The 21,370-nt window shown below is 38.8% G+C and overlaps 2 protein-coding genes and 1 long non-coding RNA gene across 5 annotated transcripts; all 3 read right to left on the bottom strand.

The window, feature by feature from the left end:
• Positions 1 to 6,008: 6,008 nt before the first annotated feature.
• On the bottom strand, positions 6,009 to 12,281 carry nt5c2l1 (5'-nucleotidase, cytosolic II, like 1). 2 transcript variants are annotated; one of them, XR_006841881.1, is made up of 18 exons: positions 12,090 to 12,281; positions 10,930 to 11,003; positions 10,670 to 10,787; positions 10,130 to 10,225; positions 9,657 to 9,748; positions 9,415 to 9,472; positions 9,216 to 9,309; positions 9,049 to 9,102; positions 8,872 to 8,955; positions 8,715 to 8,750; positions 8,520 to 8,627; positions 8,362 to 8,428; positions 7,895 to 8,065; positions 7,756 to 7,807; positions 7,481 to 7,541; positions 6,673 to 6,874; positions 6,487 to 6,580; positions 6,009 to 6,399 (listed from the first exon to the last, which is right to left on the bottom strand). XR_006841881.1 is itself a non-coding variant. In XM_046375577.1 (18 exons), exons 1-17 carry the CDS (start codon positions 12,158 to 12,160, stop codon positions 6,488 to 6,490), a joined length of 1,506 nt encoding a protein of 501 aa, XP_046231533.1. In that variant the 5' UTR covers positions 12,161 to 12,277; the 3' UTR covers positions 6,009 to 6,399; position 6,487. The 2 variants fall into 2 exon arrangements, 1 of the variants encoding a protein (XP_046231533.1); XM_046375577.1 differs by having other exon boundaries at positions 6,673 to 6,849; positions 12,090 to 12,277.
• A 1,113-nt stretch (positions 12,282 to 13,394) lies between these two features.
• Positions 13,395 to 14,468, bottom strand: LOC124051845. Its single transcript, XR_006841882.1, has 2 exons — positions 13,825 to 14,468; positions 13,395 to 13,606 (listed from the first exon to the last, which is right to left on the bottom strand). It is a non-coding gene; the product is annotated as an uncharacterized LOC124051845 (long non-coding RNA).
• Positions 14,469 to 14,515: 47 nt separating this feature from the next.
• Positions 14,516 to 20,154, bottom strand: slc2a11l (solute carrier family 2 member 11, like). Of its 2 annotated transcripts, none has more exons than XM_046375576.1 (12): positions 20,018 to 20,154; positions 19,654 to 19,752; positions 19,303 to 19,463; positions 19,044 to 19,168; positions 18,700 to 18,814; positions 17,853 to 18,001; positions 17,546 to 17,733; positions 16,588 to 16,698; positions 16,241 to 16,342; positions 16,081 to 16,156; positions 15,840 to 15,967; positions 14,516 to 15,729 (listed from the first exon to the last, which is right to left on the bottom strand). In XM_046375576.1, exons 1-12 carry the CDS (start codon positions 20,039 to 20,041, stop codon positions 15,514 to 15,516), a joined length of 1,494 nt encoding a protein of 497 aa, XP_046231532.1. In that variant the 5' UTR covers positions 20,042 to 20,154; the 3' UTR covers positions 14,516 to 15,513. The 2 variants fall into 2 exon arrangements, with proteins under 2 accessions (XP_046231532.1, XP_046231531.1); XM_046375575.1 differs by having other exon boundaries at positions 14,518 to 15,729; positions 18,700 to 18,829.
• Positions 20,155 to 21,370: the final 1,216 nt, after the last annotated feature.

Below are 21,370 nucleotides of genomic sequence, written 5' to 3'. Positions count from 1 at the left end.
ACATCAACATGGAATAAACGGTGTGAAATTGGTTTTTAATTGTTTATTTTTTTGTGGTTTATGAAACATTTCTGATGGAAGAAACCGCTGTTGTTGTTTTGTGCAGTCTTATCTCTGAATAAAGATGATTAAATAAATGTTTTCAGTTGCTCATTGTTATTGGAAAAACAAAAAAACAAAACAGAATTTCATATTTAAAAGAAATCATATGGTTTGCTGTCGAACTTGTCAATAAGACAACTTTTATGCCTGACTGACTCGTGTGGTTAAGAGTTAAAAACAGTCAACTAAACGCTGAAAAAACAAGGCTCTTATTGTACCATAAAAATGTTAGTATGTCTTATTCTAACAATGAAACATTGAAATCTCTGGCCTGGTAACGGCCTGCTTGCTTCTATAGTTGTTCAGAAAAGGTTGTAAAAAAGATAACATCACACTGTGTATTAATCTAAGTGCATCTTTAAAGTTCACAGATGAGCTTTGATTGAGTAACAAACTAATATCTCTCTTTAAGCTATTAACTCCAAACATACAGCGTTCTATTTCCAATACAAGAAGAGATTAAAACGTTACCAAAGACACCATAGAATTGAATTAAATTTTGTGAAAATGTGTGAGGAAAAATTATGTTATGTACATTTAGAGTATATGTCAGTTAGATGCAACGGCACGATTAAAAAAATACATAATGTCTCAGGTTTGAATATTTCACTCACAGTGTGGATAGTGAAAATAAAGGACAACATACTGACATCAACTTATAAAGGAATCAGTAAATCTAGAGAAATTTAAGGGAACAAAATGAAAAAGTTCTGTGAAAATCAACAGGTTTGGAATCAAATTGGAATTTAAAAGACACCACATAATATGCTTATCCTGATAAAATCTGAAGCTATACCACCTCTGGAGCTCATCAGCATGCTGTTTCTGGGCTAATACATACACCTGGGATCACTTTAACGTCCTCTGCAAAAAATGTTTTCTCCTGAACATGTTCAACAAGCTGTGCTCCTCCGTGTTCATACCTTTTGCCTGTTAAAGGTGCGATCGAGTGCTGTATTATTTTAAGGTGAACAGATATTTCATGCAGAGCGACATGTGGGTATAACTCGAAACGGCAACACATAGAAACTGATACTTTTCACACCTCTGCAGTACAGGTATGCAGTGTGAGTGAGAATAGAGAGCTCTTATATCACAGTGCGGTGTGTCGTCTCAAGGAGAGGAAGAAAAGGTCCATGTGTGTTTTTGTGAGGATAAGTGTGTGACCAGAAGTGCATTTCAGCTCTGTTTGTTAGCTCCCATCAGAGGGAAAGACATTAAGACATTTAAAAGAGAGAGAGAGAGGGAGGGAAATATAGTATTTGTATTGAGGGACCTCTTTTTCAGGCAGGGATTTTTTTTTAAAGCAGAATTTACTGCAGTCTGAATCAAAAGCAATTTTCATGACTATCTCCACACAGATGGGTAGCAGTTGGCCTGGTGTCACGCTGATCATTCAGCTTTATTTCATTCAAGTGTGCTGCACAGTGTCACACTAAGCACACAGAACTGAAGATCTCACTCCTGTTGACTGGTGACTTCGACATAATCATTCATTGATTCATACAGTGGCTAACAAACAGTTTTAAATAAATAACATTGCAGCAAACTGAGGATGGGGACTCTGAGGTTAGTGTGTGTGTGCACAAAACATAATATGGAACTGATTAAAAAAAACAGAGTGAAGGGTCGTTAGGAGACGTGAAAGCTGAGGATTTGAGCAGGTGAGAAAATAAAACATGACAGCTTGAATAAAATGAAAAGAAAGAAAACAACAACAACAATAAATCCAGGTGTCAGGCAGACAATAACAAGGGAAATCCAAGTAAACTAAAATAACCCTGATAGAGGAAATGAAATCATCTAGGAAATGTGTGTTTGCAAAGGGGAGGTGCCAGTAAATGCAGGGGGTGTATCCTAATTTGAATTCCCTTTAATATTCAATTTTAAAGACAGGAAAACAGTCCTGCAGCAGTCAGTGGGTGTCTCCAAATTTTAAAGACATCCTAAGGACAAAACAATAAAATTAAGCCACAAATAGACTTTAACATATTAATATGAACAGTTTTAAAATGTCCCTGTAGACAGAGGGGGCTGAAGAACTCACATCTTGTAGTTAAATAAAAGTGACAATATCACAGCCTAGACATACTGTAATTTTTCCTGAAGTTTTAACATCAACATATACTACTACTATAGTACTCAGAATAAAGAATGTATTTCAGAATATTTCAGAATAATATATATTTACATATATGTAATATATAATATTGATTTATAATCTGACGTCAAAAAGTACTTGTTGATCATATTTTGTATTTTGAAACTAAATTTACAAAATAACAAATGAACATAGCGGATCCAAAAAACAATATTTGCCTCTGAATTGTGGTGGAGTAGAAGTATGAAGTAGAAAACTTGAAATATTTAAGTACAAGTACATCTAAACTATACTTAAGTAATTGAGTAGATGCTCAAATGCTCAACTTATCCACACTTGAAGTTGTTTTTGAATGCAGGCGTTTGTATGTTTCAGTAAACATTAAGTCAGATTCAGCTCCGGTTCTGGCTGGTAATAGTTTGTTTTGTTTTCTGTGTTCCCGTCCCATCCCTACATCAATATGTCAGATGAGACAGATACCATATGAGCAGTGAAATGAACAGTCCCTGTGAAGTGAAATGTGGGGCAGATGCTCCACAAACAAGCTGTACATCTGCACAGGAGCACAGCAGGAAAACTGTGATGCTGTGCACACTTCAAGCCTGCAATCTCTCTCTGCGAGAGGAAAAAAAACACTCATGCATAATCACATGTGAGCACTGATGACACACAATAAGGAAGAGACAGAAAGAGAAAACAAATTCCTCTACAGCTCTCTAGTAATAAAGGTTCAACTCTCATGGGAGAAGAACAATAGGGAGATGCAGACTGTATATATTATGATACTACAAGTGGTGGAATATTACTGAAGTACTCAGTTGTTGTACAGTTTTGAGGTTCTTCGACTTGGGTATTTCAGTTTTATGCTACTTTATATTTGTACACCACGACTGGCTGCAAATATAAGACTTTTTACTACATTTATTTGATAACTTTACTTAATTTGGTGATTCAAGTTATTAATTAAAATAGAATGAAATTATAAATAATGATATATTGTTATGAATTAAGCTACCCAGCAAGTAACATTTAATATTAGCAATGCTCACACATTAATGCATCACCTTCTATAATTACTTTAATAAGTAAAAGATCAGTAAAAGATCTCCTTGAATACTACACGGGTGTGCGTTTGTGTGTTTCAGCACATGTATGTGAGAGGGATTTATGTGTGAAATAGCTGTACACATAGTACATTTATTTTTTTAATACTCTTGTCAGTGAGTGAAGGTACAGCTTCACGCTGCCGACATTAACATTCATGGCCACTGTTGTAAAGAGTAAAATAATTTGCATCAGTTTAACCAGCAAGATGTTGAGCTGCTGTATTCACTGTTGAGGTTTCATATCATGTATTCTACTGTATTTTATTATTAACATGTGATTCATGATGTCAGAAAAACTTGAGATAGATGATTGTTTGTCAGATGAAACTGTTTTAAATGTGATTTTTAAAAAAAAGTTATTAAAATAATTTTTCTTTGAGCACCACAAGCTAATTCAATTCGGTTCGGTTTATTTATACAGCGCCAAATTACAACAAAAGTAATATCATGACATTTTCTAAACTGAGCAGGTCTAGACCACGCTGTTCAATATCCTTTTGAACATACAGAGACCAAACAATCCCCCGTGAGCAATCACTGGGCGACAGTGACGAGGAAAAACTGCCAGCTGGTTCCATTACATTAAGGAGAAGACCTTTACAGTTGATATCTCCAAAACTCAGCAACTCACACCAAAACAATTTAGATGAATAAAAGTTGCAGGTAGATGGAAAAATATGTTTGATTTTGGGGTGAACTGTCCCTTTAATGAAGGCATGGAGTCCAAAAAGGGAGGGGTTTAAAGATGTGACTGGGCCAACCCAGAAAAAAACCGAATGGGCCGATCTACCGGGCAAGGACCCGCTAGCCCAGCCTGCAGTACAAGCACCAGTATGACAGTCGGTCACCTGTGGTCTCTGTAGATGTACATGCTGTACAAACATACAGAACAAACTTTTTAAAATACATCCATTTATTATTTAAAAAAAAAAAGTTTTCAAGTTGTAGTTTTCACTATTTGTATTTATGTTGTGTTTGTCTTTAACTGCAAGCTACATTTTTCTGTCATATAAAGTGATGTAAATGTTTGTTTCCCTTGCCAATACGACACCTTGGACTGAAACTGGGACATTCAGAGTGTGCGAGACATTGAGAGTAATGGTAATAGTGACGAGGATATGAAGTGATTTTGACTTATACGCTGTAATGAATAAAAAGCGAAACATAAGCAGAGAGTAGAAAGTTAGAATGGAAACAGACGACACAGGAGTGAGGAAGGATCTGTTGTGTACTATTTGTGTCTTTTAAATGCGTGTGCATGTATTGAAACTGTGTGACATATGTATGCATATATAAAACAACATCACCCCCTCCTGGTTATGCCCAGTCATTGAAAAACAACCTCCACCAAACAGCTCTCGGTTGTATGTGAATATGGGGGGAGTTTGGTGGAACTTTGCATGAACTAACATGTACAGCTGGTAGATAAAGAAACACCAGAACTTGTAATCACAAATGTGTCACCAATGTCAAACAGCACTCAACAATACTTGTCAGCTTTAAAATCAGCTGCCTCTTGAAACTTTAATCTGTGAGTTTTAATTTAAAGCTATATGAGTCTACCGTGACCCATTTGAGGTCTGGGAGGAGCAATGGTCACACCTGTGCTGTCCTGAGTCAGCTAGAGACAGGTGGACACAATCTGCCCTGAATCAGTGCTCCTGTAACTGGAAGCAGAAACACTCTGCTGCCAGACCTGATGTAGTTTGTGCTTGCTAAGTAAGTATTTGTTTAATTCCTTATGACTATGAACAATGGCTTTGTGTTTGACTATTACTCTTTGCTCAGAGTTTGAGTTGCTAATTAAGGATAGTTAAGATGTTTAAGTTAAGTAAATTAAAAAGTAATCTCTTTTTGCCATATCTTTTCTGTCTGTGTGTGTGATTTAATACAGACCCACCACTTTTGATATTAAAAGGAAATTTCATGTCACAATAAAACTCCTTTTTTGTATAATCTCCAGTCCTCTCTAATTAGGCTATACCTTTGGTAGCCAAAAACAGAAACGAATCAACCTGAGCATCAGATGTTTACACTGCTAAACAACACGTCTGACATCTCTGTATACACTCACAGTTGCTCAGCTGTTCCTACATAGAGCAGTTGTAGATTTAAGTAAAACGGAGCCCAAAGTTTCTCACTCTGAGCACCAAAGAAAAACTTTGGCCAAAGACAAAAACAGCCACTGTACTTTATTGTTAAGATGCAATAGAGTTATAGGTGGTTTGGTGCCTGAGTCCAGTGATCTCAGAGCCACAGAACAATGCTATAGTGCAGCATAACAATCATTGTGTTGCACACACACACACACAGATCTTTATGTGATTTTCGTCAGACTAAACTGGCAAGTGATAATAGTAATGGAATGTGCATAATCAATACGAATAGCAGTACTAATAATAAGATTGACCTGTGGGTCTGTTGCAAAGTTGATTCACTGCCATCCGGTAGAGGACAGACAAGTTATCACCTAATGTGTTTCTGGTAATTTCTCATACTGAAGTTCTGGTTTTAAAGGACCAGGTTTTAAATTATTTTCCCCTGTGATTTGTGCCTCCACCTTAATTTCTTTTTCCACTTGTCAAAAACTGTGCCCTGATCACTCTGTGTAAAATGATGTAAGTAAGTCTTTTTAAGGTCTTTAATATTAAATGAAATCCTCTAATGCCATGAACACAGACACACTGAGTTATTTCTTCTTCAGTAAATAATTAAAACAAATCATATTGTTTATTGAATGTCAACAGAAATTGCACAAACAACAAATAAATAAAACTTAAAAACCATTAGACAAACCTGAGATTAACAGTGCATACGCACCACTGCATGTAATTCATTAAGACAAATTTGCAATCCTATACAGTAACCCTGAGTCTGTTATGAATCCTAAATTTCAAAATACTTTATAAGTTTATTGAGTAAACGTTAAATGGCATAACAATAGTTAGTTAGTTTCATCAAGTCCGCATCAAAGCCTTTATACAAGCACAGGTGCAAAGACCTTCATCAGTGAGAACTGTCCACATGACACATCATAAGACTTCCCTGCAGCATCTTGTCATGTCTTCTCTTCGAAAACATCTGGGACAGCTGTGTTCACCGCAAGAGAGAAAAATTATTAGCTGAAATCAGTCGATGTTGCGTCTAATTTATATACTGTATTATAACGATAACAACCTCAGTTTCTCTTCGTTGTGATAATATTGTTGGCGACAGTGAGCTCTGATGAGGCGAAGTCAGCCGTGTTCTGAGACACTGCCTCGTGGGGCATCTGAAAGAGTCGATGAGTGAGATGAGACATGACTGTTGTGAAAGCATTTGTTTTTGTTTTCTGCAGATGTATGGATGAGGGAGGGGACTGACCAGGACTGGGGGAGCCATGAAGAGGTAATTGAAGGGGTAATGCAGCAGGTTCATGCAGGTGGACGAGTACAGGTCTGCATAACGCATCAGCTGGCTGGCAAACAGAGTCTGTCTCGAGCCGCTTCGCAGGAGGCTGCCCATCTGGCCATAGGACATGTCCATTCTGTAGGTCAGCACCTGTAAACACAGGGGGAGAAAAATCCTGGATAGAGTGTGATAAAACAAGAGAAACACTTGAAACACAGCTGGTTAGTTTCGCAGACATCCTGTTTTCAGTTTCTGTTGCGGTAATGTGTCTTTTTCTTTTTTTAAAAAATTATTATTCCAGTCTTCAAATGAAAACTAAACAATCCCAACACACTGTGGACCCACCTCATAATAATAGATTACCGTATATACTTAATATTTTTATACTTTTATAATTTTTTGATTTTATTTGCTTTCTTAATCCCAAGCTGGCAAATTACTTCTCTGCATTTAACGTGATTGAAACACACACACATGCAAAATGCAGTGAAACACACAGGAGCATTGGGCTGCACCTATCAAGTGCCTGGGGAGCAAACTGGGGGTTAAGTGCCTTTCTTAAGGGGACATCAGCCAGCCAGTTTGGGGGGGGGGGGGGCTTTATTAATCACTCCACCACACCCAAATTTTTCCTGCCCGTCCGGTGGGGGAATCGAACCGAAAATAAAACAAGAAACATCCTTAGTACCTCCAATGAAGTTAAAACTGGAACTTATTTGACAATGTGTTGTGTCCCCTGTTAAAAAACCTTTGCCAAATGAAGTTGACGTGTGGAGCTCACCTTCATCCTCATCTGAATGGTGCCGATGTCGATACTCACTCGACTGCTGCTGTCCATGTGCCTTCAGATGACAAACACAGAAAACAATGCACAGCTTCTTCAACCCTTAATCCTCCATTGAACAAAAGGTTAACGTCATGGCAACAATTTTTTTCAAATATTGTAAATGTTTGATTAACATTGTTCGTTGGAACTTTGTTGGAAAACTTAGTTTTATGGCATTTTTACTTTCACTAAAGCAAGTGCAAAACAAGTTCAGGTGGGCACCAACTCACTTGTATTGCTCAGCTAAGAAGATGTCAAGACATTTCAGCTCTTCAAACAGATCTAAGAAAAAAAAACATCGAGACTTTGAACATCAACAAAATATCATAATACTGCAACAAATACCCAACACTGTCTACTTGTTCTTACTTTTCTTCTCCTCCCACACTTGCAGCTCCTTAGCGAGCTCCGGCACAACCAGAAAAGTCTTCCATCCCTGACGTTTCTTAGATTTGAGGATGTCGCCAAAAATGTGGTCGCCGACGTAGAGGATGTCCTTACCTTTGACACCCAGCAGATCGCAGACGATGTCAGAAGATCCTGCAAGCAAAAATTAAGACAAACTTTTCTTAAAATGCTAAACATGAAGAGGCACTCAGTTATAATGATGTGCAAGAGCATCCATAGCACAGGCACACATAAAAACACATGAATATGGAGGCAAAGGCTGTAATAATCAGAAATTTACAAGCAACTGAAGAACTGACAGTGAATTAAATCACTACTGAATAGTTGACCCACTGAATTTATAGAACTGAAATATTTTACGTTTAAAAAAACACCTTTGTGGTTTGAACTTCTGCACCTCCAAAATTACACACGTGAATGACCCTCACCTCCTGAGTAAACAGTCCCATGCTGGAGGTCACCTGTGTAAGTCCCGATCCGAAGCTTTCCTGTGTCCTGTGTCCAAAATTTAACACCGTTACTCAAGCTGTAAGTACTAAATATTGTGAATACTGTAAATCTTCAGCAGAAAAGATTTTTTTTATACTGTATCCACTTGTCTCAGCACTGTCCCCTCTGCAAAAAACAGTGGCTTTCTGGTGTCCACAACGATCAGATCAAAGAAGCTCCGCCAGGACTTTTTTGGACTTCCAGACTAGAATGAAAACCAGTGTTTTATTTCATGTGATTCAATAAAATGGACAATTTCTGAATGTTCAAATAAAAGCTAAAATTGTCTTACCTTAGCATTACTTTCAAGCAGGTATTTCATAATGGCCTAATGAAGGAGAAAAACAAACCGTTACAGTAACTGATCATTCTAGGGTCTCATTCTAAGGTCTCTTTGTATTCTCATAGTTGATGTTTATTCTAAGCACACTATAAGTTTAGAAGCTCACCTCTGTGTAGTTATAGTCACTGTTGGTGGCGAGGAAGACCTTGGCCACCTCTTTAATTCGAGTCAAGAGTACTGGGAGATTTGGCTGTAAAGAATACATTTGTTTGTTGATATATTTAACCATTTTTCTATCCCAAAAATGAGACATTTTGGTGCATAATTTTGTCAGTTTACTCACATCATTGACAACATATTTCTCCAAATTCTTGAGAGTTCGTTCTTTCAGGATCCCCTGCACAGCACACAAATATAGTATACCAGTTACTATACAACAGAGGCAAAGAATCATTTCCCATCACAACAACGGGACACAATAGTACATTTTTTTTAAATCTGTAAATTCACCGTATCGTGAATGAAGTCCATAGCGTCTCGAACATCTTGGAACATGCTTCTGTAGGACATAAACAAGTCACCGTGCTGGTAACCTTTCAGGATGCTGGAAGAAATTTAAAATTTATCAGCAGAGAAAGAGTGGTAAAAAAAAAAAAAGAAAACAAGCAGAGAGGAACAGTCGTATCACATAGGAGGGGAGTTCACTTACTTTGTGTATCTGGTGCATCTGGTGAAGAAGTCCACAAGGCAGGAGTAAAGATAAGTTTCTGCAGGGTGTATAGAAACACAGCTCAGCTAATACCCTTCAGTTGCTGATATGGTTTTGAATTTAGACAAAGTATTTATTTGTCATCCTTATGGGTCATTCATAGCAAACTGGCAACAAAATATTACATAACATAACTGTCAAATTCAAAATATTTTTATTGACTCTAAAGGTTAATTTTATACCTGAAAGATTGAAGAGCGTGTTAAGGATGTAGAAACGTTCGGTGTCATCTCTTTGAATGAACTTGTTGGGGTAGTATTTGTGAATGTCTGCCCTGTGCAACACAAACGTAACAGAGGTCACTTAAAAAATGCACAATTGCAATGACACATGACTGTAAAGCTGAAAAACAAGTGTGCATAAACTGACGTTTCAGGGCTACAAATGAAAGTGAAATCTTGCAAAAAAACAAATTCGATGCACTCACTTATCTGCTGCTGTGGTTTCTAACCAGAAAACAATTAAACCATCATGCTGTTATTATGTAGGTTTAGATTAATAGTTTAATTAGCTTAATTAAGCTGGAATTGTATTAAGTTTGGTGCCTAAAAAGCTCCAGAGATGACAGGTAGAGATATCCATCGTTGAGAACAGCAATTCAACAAAGCATTTGCCAACATTTTTGTTCTGGATCACATAAAGGTTTTGACTTTACCCTTTGAGGAAGTGGAAGCCATGACTGCAGACTAAAATATTCCCATTTGAGTCCACCTTCAGAAGGTTTCCGTATGTGGTGTCGATCACTAAACCGCTGACAGTGGAAAACAAAAGACAAGTTGGTATGAACACAGTTATGACATTTTAACATAAGACATGACATAACCTGAGAGTTGATATGAAGATACACAAGAGGAAGTGACATTTATATCTGGGCTAGCAGTTATTTAATGATCAATCTATTATCAGGTTGTGTTGTTTTTTTTTTTTGTTCTTGATTGACGTACAGTATTGTAAATGAAGGACCTCACAATGAAAACAAGATGGCATAAAAAAATCAGTGGGTTTCTGATTATATCTTAAATAATAGCTTATGTTTGTGTGTCTTTTCCTAATTGTGTTGCCAAATCAAGAAAAATGCCTCCTTTGGTGGTTTGCTCCACCAAACCTTTTTCTTGTATTTAACCTTCTGTTTCCATTGCATGTCAGATAAATTAATTACTGTTGCATGAATCCTCAGGTTCAGAGTTAAACTAACCGTGTGGGAAAGCTGGGGTCATAAGTGTAGCGTAGAAGCTCGTGTGGGTATCCAATAGACACCATTCTGTCTCTTATCAGCTCAAAGCCCAGGCTCTCGTAGTCAGGGGACTTATACACTACACACACACACACACACACACACACACACACACAGCAAAACAATAACACATTAAGCTGCCAGTCTTGTATCTGCAGTTCAATAGAAACTCAAAGAAATACAGCAGAGCTCAGATTTATAACCTCCACGCCTTTACATACTTGCCATCGTGTAGTCCATGTCAAAACCATAACATTTGATGTTTTCCAGAGTCAGACTTCTGTTGACAAACACCCTGTGATGAAACACAACAACAACAACGGCTGAAGTCAGCGGACACATGACCAGGACAAGACATCTGAGAACAGGACCTCAAGGATGTTATGCTTTGGGTTGCACATTCCCTTGTCTGTGGTGGATTTGTGGGGTCTCTTAAGGTTCATTAGGTTTCAGCAGACACAATCAGGCTGGCAATCAGCATGTTTGCATCAGCTCTAACTGGAGTCTGAGTTCATACAGTCTCCAAGTGGAAGAAGCTATCTTTTGTTTTCAAGCTTGTGAAATTTTTCTGTGTTGTAATTCAACTGCAGTTTTCCATGAATGGAAAATTCTTATTTTTTAGAAATTCAGGAACTTCATCTACATTTCAATCTCTGTTACTTTTTAGTTTAAGCTCCTAGTCCTGCTGCAAGTGCCTACAGCAGAGGTGGAGCTGGGTGGGGGGTGGAGATGTTATCATTATCTTCAACTATCTTCACAAGTGTTTCAAGTGACTACCAAATACCAGCAGAGTAAAGAAGAAGGATCCATGATGTGTGTTTAACAGACTGTTGTGTTCACTGGTGTAACTGTACATGGCTTCGCGTGTCGCTTGCCACAAGATGCTCCTCTTTATCAGTGACAGGCTGACAGAAAGAGGCCTATCTGCAGCACCTCCAGCCCGACTCGACCCTCCCTGACAGTTCATACTTATAGGGTTGCTGTAAATAATTTATCTGCAAGCTCTTGTTTTGTAAGCATGTTTCTGCTGGCGATTTTTCTCTCCTGAGATCAGCTGTAGAGAGTTTGTGATCACTTACTGTAGAGGGGTCAGCTACTCGTATCAGAATCTGCTGATTAAAATATTTAGTGACAGGGTGCAAAGGCAGGTGAGGGTGGACCAGTCGATATTATGGCCAATTATTTTAAATTTCAATATACTGATTCTTAATAAATACAGAATGACCAGTGAAACAGAATTTAAAAACAAACAAAACAAAATTACAAATCTTAACCTACTCTGACCATGTAAATACCAGTTCAGCACGAAGCATTGGTGCTGTTGTAATTGAAGAGTATATTTGACCTTGATGTGATATTAACTTTAATCAAACGAACTCACTTTTGTTCAACGCCGCTCTTCACCAGGAGCCCATCAGAGGAGATGCTGAGATCTGTGTCCATTGCGTCCATTGCTACAAACTTGAATCCGAAGCCTGCTGTTGCATTCACGTGCAACTGCTCTGCTGTAAGCACTTTTTGCTGTTGGTCAGTGAAGAGGGATTTAAATCACCAAATCTACCCAAATTTTTGGAGGCGTGGCGTATGATTTTACATATCGTACGCAGGCTGAGTCTCCTCCCTACGAGTGTTTTTGTGTTGGTGATGTCAACGCCTGCGGGACACGCGCATTCAGCCTGTCCTCTTGGGCATTGGTCTCAGTCATCCTGCAAGACATCCAGCTTTGAACGTGTAGATTGTGTTATCAGAGTCGTGCACATGGCCTCGGGCTGCACGCCTGCGTAACTGGTAGGAGTTTCCTGATGACTGCGTCCCGCTGTGACCCGAAATATTGCGTATCCATTCAGTGCAAAACATTTTACATATTTGAACGAGTGCCAGCAGAGAGGAACTCTCAGCAACATGTGCTTAAAGTAATAAAAAACAAAAACTTAAATTGAGTAAAATATCTGCAGCGTAGAAATAGATGTGAGGCAAGAGTTAAATGTAGATATAGAAACAGGAATGGTCTTCCTAAAGAAAAAAAGGACATAGTCAAATGATGGGAACCTTTTCTGTGACAGATTTTTAATTTAATGTGTTTTAGCATGTTTTACTTCATGTCTGTGTTCATCAGTTCACCACTTCATCAGAATAGTGGGTGTCCTAGGCTGAGTTTCTGTGGTCTGGGACTTGTATTTGCATGATCTAAAAATGTAATGACTAACCAGCATTATTGTTCAGGCAGGAACTCTCCTGACTGTGCTAAGTTGTCATGTATAACAAATGGGAAGTGGTAGCTGCTACAAGGTGAGTTACAAACATCAGACTGAAGCAGGCCTGAACCTTCAAGGATGATGGTTTGAGATGATGATGTTCATGGTAGTTGACATTCTGCTGTTGCTTTTCTCAAATTCAACTAACCAAGTTATTTCAGGCAGTTACTTCTGCACTGATCAAGAACAGCGAGCCTCAGGAGATTCAGATGAAAAAACTTGAATCGCAGGTTAGTAATAAATGCAAGATTCCCAATGGAAATAATGTGGCCCAACTGGAACAAAGAGCAAATTCTAGGTTGAAATTGATGCAGCCAAGAACCACAGGCCCATATCACAAAACCTTCCAAACATTTCTATTTTTTTCCTTTTTCTTTCAAAAGTTGTTGGCTTGAGGTAAGCGATATATTTTGGCCTTCCAACTTTACTCCCTTTCTCCTGGAGCGGTTTTTCTTTCTCCTCCCCTTCTTGGGGTGCACCCAGATGCTCACAGGATGCCATAGATGAAGATGGCCATGATGGCGGCACTGATCAGGCCCGAAATGGGCACAGTCACAAACCACGCCATGAAGATGTTTCTGAACAGACGCCAGTCTACTGCCTTCCTTGAACGCAGCCATCCTACTGCAACCACAGACCCCACCTGGAAACACAGCAGTTGTCAAATCCTGTCATCTTCCTTAAACTTGTGAATTTGAAGTATCCATCTGCATGCCTGAAATGTTACGTTTTATTTATGTTGCTCCACGTTTGGACTGTCTACCAGACTGGTACTGTGTTTGCTGTAGCCTCCCCCACACTAAATGGTCTCTTTCCCCATGTCTCAGTCTAGTTCCCAGACCACAGTTTTGACCAGCTTACCTTGCAGTGGGTGGTGGAGACAGGCAGGCCAATGTTAGAGGCTACCACGACAGTCAGGGCTGAGGCCAGTTCAATGCTGAAACCACTGCAGGGGAATAAAAACAACAGTTGTGTGTCTCAGGTGGATGTGCCTGTGCACGTTTCAATGACTGGTAATGTTTGAGGAGGATGTGGTTTAAAGGCTTAAAGAGAAACAGGTTCTGCACTGTCTGGAGTCTCGACCTTGAGGGGTAATGGAGATAAGGTCTTTGCTCATATTCAGGATCACTCGGTCACCCCACACCCAGAGTCCAGCCACAGAGCCACTAACAACCGAGTGGCATTACTGCAGCGGAAAGAATGAGGTTATTTCAACAGAGGCCAGAGATCCTAATCTTGAGTTGAAGTTAAAACGTGCCAGAGAATCAAAAGTATCATCTGCCAACCTGGTGACTGATTGATAATAAAATCACCTTTGTAACCTGAGCCTTTAACATCCTTAACTTTCAACTAGTGCTTAGTCCTCAAATAATTCACGCCTCGCACTTTTATCCCTTCAGCTACTTGTCTCAGTCTCGGTGAATCTTCTTCAGCCACCCCCTTCACCCATGCAGGCATCAACCTTGGGCAAAACAATTTATACTTATTTACGAGTAAGATGAGATGTTCAGTTTGTATGTATTTGAAATCTGACTGAAGTACTTCTGATGAATTCTAGTATCTCTGGAATCTGCAGGGAAAGAGGAAGCAGTTGCTCAGCACAGTGAAGGATTATGGAAAATAATCCTCCAATAATAAGCTACACCAATAATAATAATTAAGTAGAAGTGACAATACTTGCCTCAAAACAGATTTCATTCAATGCAAATCTCTTGTTTTTGTCAGGCTGATCGGCTGACAATAGTAGAAATAGGCATTAGTCCAGTTTCATGTTTGAAATGTTTAATGTGTTTTAGCATGTTTTACTTCATGTCTGTGTTAATTTTAGAGGCAGCAGCTCTACATTTCTTCATTTCAATATTACAAATACTGTCCATCTCTTTGACTTTTGTTGCTCTTTCAGAGTTTGAGGCCACTCAGGACAATGAGGCTGTTCACATGATTGATAAGTGACCAAAGTCCATTTCAGAGATCATAAGCAAATAAACCTTTCATCCACTGCGTTAAATGCAGTATGTGAAACAAGTCTTAATCATTTGTTAGAGAGTTACAGAGGAACAGAGTGAGGATGTTAGCTGTCTTGGTGGGAGGAACTATATGACCTTTTGACATTAATAATGGTTGATTCAGGTGCATTGATCACATGTTGTCTGTCAAAACCATCAGGATGGGTTGTGCCGTCACCCTCAGCTCCAGTATGTTCCTCCACTGTTAGAAACATTTCAGCATGTGATTTTTCTTTACCTGAGAACAATTATGTAACTGTGAAATTCTCCTCCAGCAGAGGGAGGTAGCAGCTCCAGGAGGCTGAAGCTCATAAAAGTATTAACTGGTTTCATTGTTCAATTATTAGTCTGTAGACAGCCTAGAAAATCTCTGAAAAAGAACTGGATCTACAAGTACACTGACATGTAAACCATCGCAATGTTATGTCTGATTTGTTTGCTTTTAGCTTAGTGGCTACAGTGAATATTTTGTCCCAGAAAAGGGTGTAAGTAACGTCTTTTCAGATGTTAGCTGTTTGACACCTTATTACCTTGGCGAATATAATCACAATTTAGTCTCATATGTTTTGATTCCATTTAGTTTGTGGTCAGTGTCGTTTTTCTTCTGTGATTCTTCAGACTTGCTGTGCATCTTTTGAAACTCTGCAGCGATCTCCAGCGCTGTCTGATTCTTGGTCTCAGGCACGTTGAACCTCACATACAGCCCGCAGCCGGCAGAGAAAAACAGGAAGACGAGAAAACAAAAGTAATCCAGATTCTCCTGGAAAGGAAGCAGTTTGGAGCACATGTGATGCATTTTATCTCTCTTATGTGTCTACTGGCCTGTACTTAAAAATATGCCAGATTTGACCAAGATATTAATATGATTACCACTATGATAGGGAAGAGCATCCCCAGCACAAACAGGCCCGTCCAGTTCAGAGTGCAGGCGATTGTATATCCAGCTGATTTGAATGACTGAGTAAATAATTCCCCAGGAAGAGGAGCTGTTACTCCAGCTGAGAGTCAAGAACACATGAAGGGTTTTATAATCTGCAGTATGATGTAATCGTTGTTTCAAAGAGGGAATGCTATTGAAATCATTTATAAAGATCTGAAGTGATAAATGTACCTGGTCCACTGGCAAAAAAGAAAATGAAGATGAAAATGAGGACCATGCTGCAGTACGGCATCCAGGAGACCTGTTTCTGAGAGGAAAAGGAGTGATTTTAGTTGCTATCATCACATAATTAACTTTGTAGAGACGGAGTCTAGTTTTATTGATGACTTACTTGAAAGTACAAGGTGATGGTGAGGAGGATCAGTGTCACGGACATTCCCATGTATCCTCTGAAGATCAGGACCTTTTTTCCTGTATTCTCAATAATCATGAACTGCATCAAAACATATTTTCAGCAGTTAACCACAAGGGGGAGCACTAACCATACATTAGGACCACAAGAGCAGAGGAAAGTTTTTCTTTTTTCCATAAATGTTTTTCTAGATCAATAAAAGTAGAAATAATAGACATCTATGTTATCATGTGTAAGGGATGTTACAATCACAATTCGCTGTTAGAGGTCACAAAACTGATATAAAGCATGATATAATGTTAGTGGAGAGGTGAAAAGGAACTTACACAGGCTACAGAGGTGGACAGCTCACACAGCCCTGTTCCCAGCGCCGCGTAGTTTAACTGGTTTTCTTGGATTCCTGCCGCACGAAACACATCAAAAGAATAAAAGTACACCTGTGGAGAAGAATTTGGATACAAAGCAAAATATTTTTTATGAAGTCCCCAAATTAAAGGCATTTAATGATTAAATTAAATGTTTTGAGTTTAACATGCAGGGTGGACTTCAGTGCAGCAGCGCAGTGACAAGTGGTTAAAGAAATGTTGTTGTTTCACAGTTAATATACTCTTTTTATTTTGGTTGGCAATATTATGTAAATGTCTGGTGTGTTTTGGAAGAAAGTGGCTTTCGGAGAAAGTGAAACATTAATTGTTTGTTTTACTGTTATGAAAATGTCCCTCGTCAAAAGTCATCCAATACACCTGCAAATAATCCAAAATATCCAGAATGTAAAAAACCAAAAAGTTTTGGTGAGCTGTTTTTCTCTGTTTCCCACCTGCTAATAAACTAAGCTAATCTTCTCCTGCATTTAGCCTCATATTCAACAGACAGATATGAGAGTTTTATCTTTTTCTAACTCCATGAAAGCAAGTTGATAAGCATATTTTTCAAAATGTCAGTGCTCCTGTCGAATCTTTTTGGACTTATCCACTTGACTTTAATGTTTTCAGATGTAAATACTGTAAAAGAAGCATTTTTGTGTATTACTTCAACATGTGCACATTCAGTAATACTTGTTTTCTTGCAAGTTTCTATTTACAGGTCTGCTTAGATAATACAGCTAAAATATTGGTGTTAGCAATCAATTGTGATCATTATGCTGATCATTAGCTCTGCACACTGCATTACCTAAAAGCAGGTGAAATGTCACATTAAGCAGAGGAATTTACTGTGTCCTAAAGTGCAGTTAACATTTTACTACTCTTGTGCAAATGAGTGTCAGGAGTATTTCATATCACTCACGGCATTGATGCCACAGAGCTGCAGTGCAGTGAAGGTAACAAAGATGGTGAGGAGCTGCCAGCGGAGAGTCTGGCTCTGAATCAGCTCCATCACTGAGTGGCTGCGAACGCTCTGCAAGGCAGCTTTCTCCTCCAGCATCTCCTCCACCTCAGTGCCATAGTCTTTGTTGCCCCAAAGCTTCCTAAAAGCTTAGGGAGCGTGACAAAGCAGGAGATGAAGGAGGTGATAACACCGTCATTAAAACAAACTTGAAAAGAGGATTTATTTGTAGAAAGGATTCCTTGAGAGCAAAAACGCTTTCTCACACCTTTCTCGCAGGCCTGACGGTCTCCTCTGTCAAGCAGCAGGAACCTGGGAGACTCTGGCAGGAAGGGCAGCGTGGAGAGCTGGAGTAACGCTGTGAAAGCATTGAAACCAAGCAGCCAGGGCCACCTCTCCTGTGTACCAAGCAACTCTCTGCGAGGGCAACATTGACATCAACATCATGTAACAGTGGAGCTGTCCCACTGCAGTGTAACAGCATGCACACAAACTGCTTAAGTGCTGTTTTTTGTACAGGGATCCATGTTGTAAGGGTTTGTTACAATTACAGTCTTATTTCTGCAGTTCTATTTTATTTCTAGTTCACTTCTATTAGCACTGCACATTAATTGCTGAGATACAGGAACATGGGAAGAGGATTTTAAAGAAGTCAGAAGTGGTGAAAGTCCAAGTGCTCTGCAGTTTTAAGACTTATTTTTAGCAATGTTGCCACATTGTCAGAAGTGACCTGTTACTTTGATGATTACAGTGTTATCATAATTCATTAAAGTAATAACCAAAACTTTAAAATTAAGACTTTCTAGTGGAATGAGGCTTTTAGGATTAAGTTGCTGATTTTTAGCAGGTGTTTGTGATTATGTTCGCCCTTTTTGTTTAGTATGTTAGCATACTAAAAGATGAACAAAGGCTGATGGGATTGTCATAAACCAAAGTACTGGACCAATTAAACTTTGACCTGATAATGGCACAAGATGAAAGTTCCTCCCACAGAGGACACCATGGGCCTTGAGGACATTTCAGTCCACATGTGGGCTGTCATTTGAATCTAACACCAGCTGACCCCTTTCTTGACTCTCCACAATATCTATGACACCAGCCACCAGCCACCTTACCTGATCCCCAGCAGTTGGCCACAGAACTTCCCCAAGGAGATGAAGGTAGCAATGGTCACACCCACCATCCCTCGCAACATCTTGGGGGAGCATTCAACCAGGTACATGGTGTGAGCTGATAAAGAGACCCCTAAAGGTGTTCACAAGGGAATCATAGTAGAGTCAATAAAGATCAATAACTGTGAGCCAAATGGCCTAGCGAACTTAGGAATATAATAGTGACAAGAATCAATAGTAATCAATTGTCTGTAGGATTAAATGAGGAGCCAAGCGTGATGGAGCAGCAGTGATGAAAGTAATTAAAACACAAGGATGAAATGGGTTTCCTCATACAGTAGGTTCACCTGAATTGATGCCGTAGAGAAATCGTCCCACCATGACCATCTCAAAGGACATGGCTGTTTGGCTCAAGAGCATCAACACAGCCCCACTTATAGCCACAAAATTGTTGAACAAAAGGCACCGTTTTCTGCAGGGAGAGGGAGACAGAGACTTCTCTGTGTTAAAGCCTGAAGTCATCATTAAAACACAGGAAACAACAGATAAATGTTTTAATTTTGAAGTTGTGCTCTTTTGAAGCTGTGCTTTTCTGTTCAAATTTACCTTCCAAATTTTGTGATCAGTGGACCTGCCACCAGTGAAGCCAGTAACCCCCCGATGCAGAAAATGGACACAGTGAAGGACCAGATAAGAGAAACCTGCCACTGCTCCAAGGAAATGTTGTATCTGTGCAGACATGTTTTGTTCACCAGCTCCTTTATAAACTGCAATTATCACATGTACGGTTAGTCTCATTTTTAACTTCTTTATCACAGCATGACAAGTTTGCATGTTTAATTTTCATAGAAATGCCATATAGTTGTTTTAAAGCTAATGTTTAAAGTATTAATGTAGTTACAAAATGAAAATCATTTTTTATTTGACATTTTACCCTGATTTTTCTGTCCTACTTACGCCAGAGGGAGATGTCATCACAGATACACTGAATCCAAATTGAAATGTTCCACCAATCCCAGCGATAAAAATGGCAGCAATTACAACAGGACATTCTAACTGCAGAAATTGAGCAGGTGAACAGTTTTAGCGACAAATGTAAGTACATTTTTACATTAACACATTTCCTAAAGTTTACATTTGTCAGCATCATTGTTGAATTATTTACATTGGCTGTGTTGCCTCTGCAAGCTACAGCAAATACCCAGAGCGTTTCATAATTATTTGAGTAAATTTGACATTTTATTAGCTTACTTCAAACCATCATCCTAAAAGAAAAAAAACGGGTAAATAGATGCATAAAATAATTTTAAATATTACCTACCAGGAGTGTTAAGTACTGTGTCATAGCTGGAGTTTGGTTCTTGTCATCTCTGTAGTCTTCTGAAATCAGTGACACGTTAAACTGGCAGAGCAGACATTTAACTCTGCACTGAAATGATTAACTTACTATTCAGGAAGAAGTGATTTTTGGTTCGCTAACTGTGTGTGTCATCTTGAGGATGGTGAGGTGACAAACATTTGCAAGATAGTGCTAAACGAAGTTATTAAATGACTTCCAATATGGGGTTGGGGGGTATTTGGCCTTAGAACTTAAAAAAAACCCAAAAACAAACAAAAACAAACTCCAGACAGACCACTGAGATACTGAAGCTTCTAAAAGGCTGTCAGGAGGACGGTTTTCTGGAGGAGGTGAAAGCCCTCGCAGCCTTTATAGCTTGGCACAGGTAGAAATGACTCATACTTTTTAAAAAACATTTTTACATATTATTCCCAGCAATTTATACACAACCTGTACACAAATGAAAATGACTGATGCTGAACAAACAAAAGTGCACTGCACAAAGTTATTGGAATAATGAGTAATCACTGATGCATGTGCAAAGGTATCACTGTTTACCTCTTATGAACTTAAAACTTGCATCATGTTTAAGCGATGTTTCTGTGTGTTAAAGATAATTCAAGACACTGATTTGGCAGATTTGACAACAGATTAGTTTGACAGTAATAAGGATAAACACTACAGTCCTAACATATATTTGAAATTGTCAGATTTCATTAACAATTGCAAATATCAATCTCATGATGGTAGAGGAAAAGTCAGGCGATCACCAAAATCATATGTTGGATACATTGTCTGAGAACCATGACCAAATATTCAAATATAGATACTGAAATATTTCACCAGGTAAGTGAAACTTTTGACACTGTTAGCACTAGAGGAAGTATCAGGAGTTCATCAAAGTCATAAGGACTCATCCTTCAAGCACCATGAATGTCCTTGCCAGATATCAAGGCAATTCTTTCGTTAGTTACTGACAAACTTCATTAAAAACATCAACCTCATGGCAGCTTTAGAAAAGTCAAGAGATCAAACCAAAGTCAGTGGGGTTTGTCTTCTGAGGACCATGAATCTCATGGCAATCCTTCCGGTAAATGTTAAGATATTTTAGTCTTGCCATCCCTAAAAAGTATTTCTGTGATATGTTTATAACAAGCTGTTGGTTGTAAAACTGTAAAACTTAAGGGGTCAACATTATGGAGAATCACATGTAGATCCCTACTCAACTGAGCTCTAGACTGACTTGTTCTCACTGTGTAAACTATGCTAAAAGTGCCAGACTGGTTGAATTCCTGAAGGTGTCTGATAAGGCACATGAAAGACATCCTAGGGAAT

The sequence above is a fragment of the Scatophagus argus genome, chromosome 20, assembly GCF_020382885.2.
Source record: "Scatophagus argus isolate fScaArg1 chromosome 20, fScaArg1.pri, whole genome shotgun sequence".
NCBI lineage: Eukaryota > Metazoa > Chordata > Actinopteri > Scatophagidae > Scatophagus > Scatophagus argus.
The sequence above is the reverse complement of the archived record's forward strand: the minus strand, read 5'-3'. Positions and strand labels throughout refer to the sequence as shown.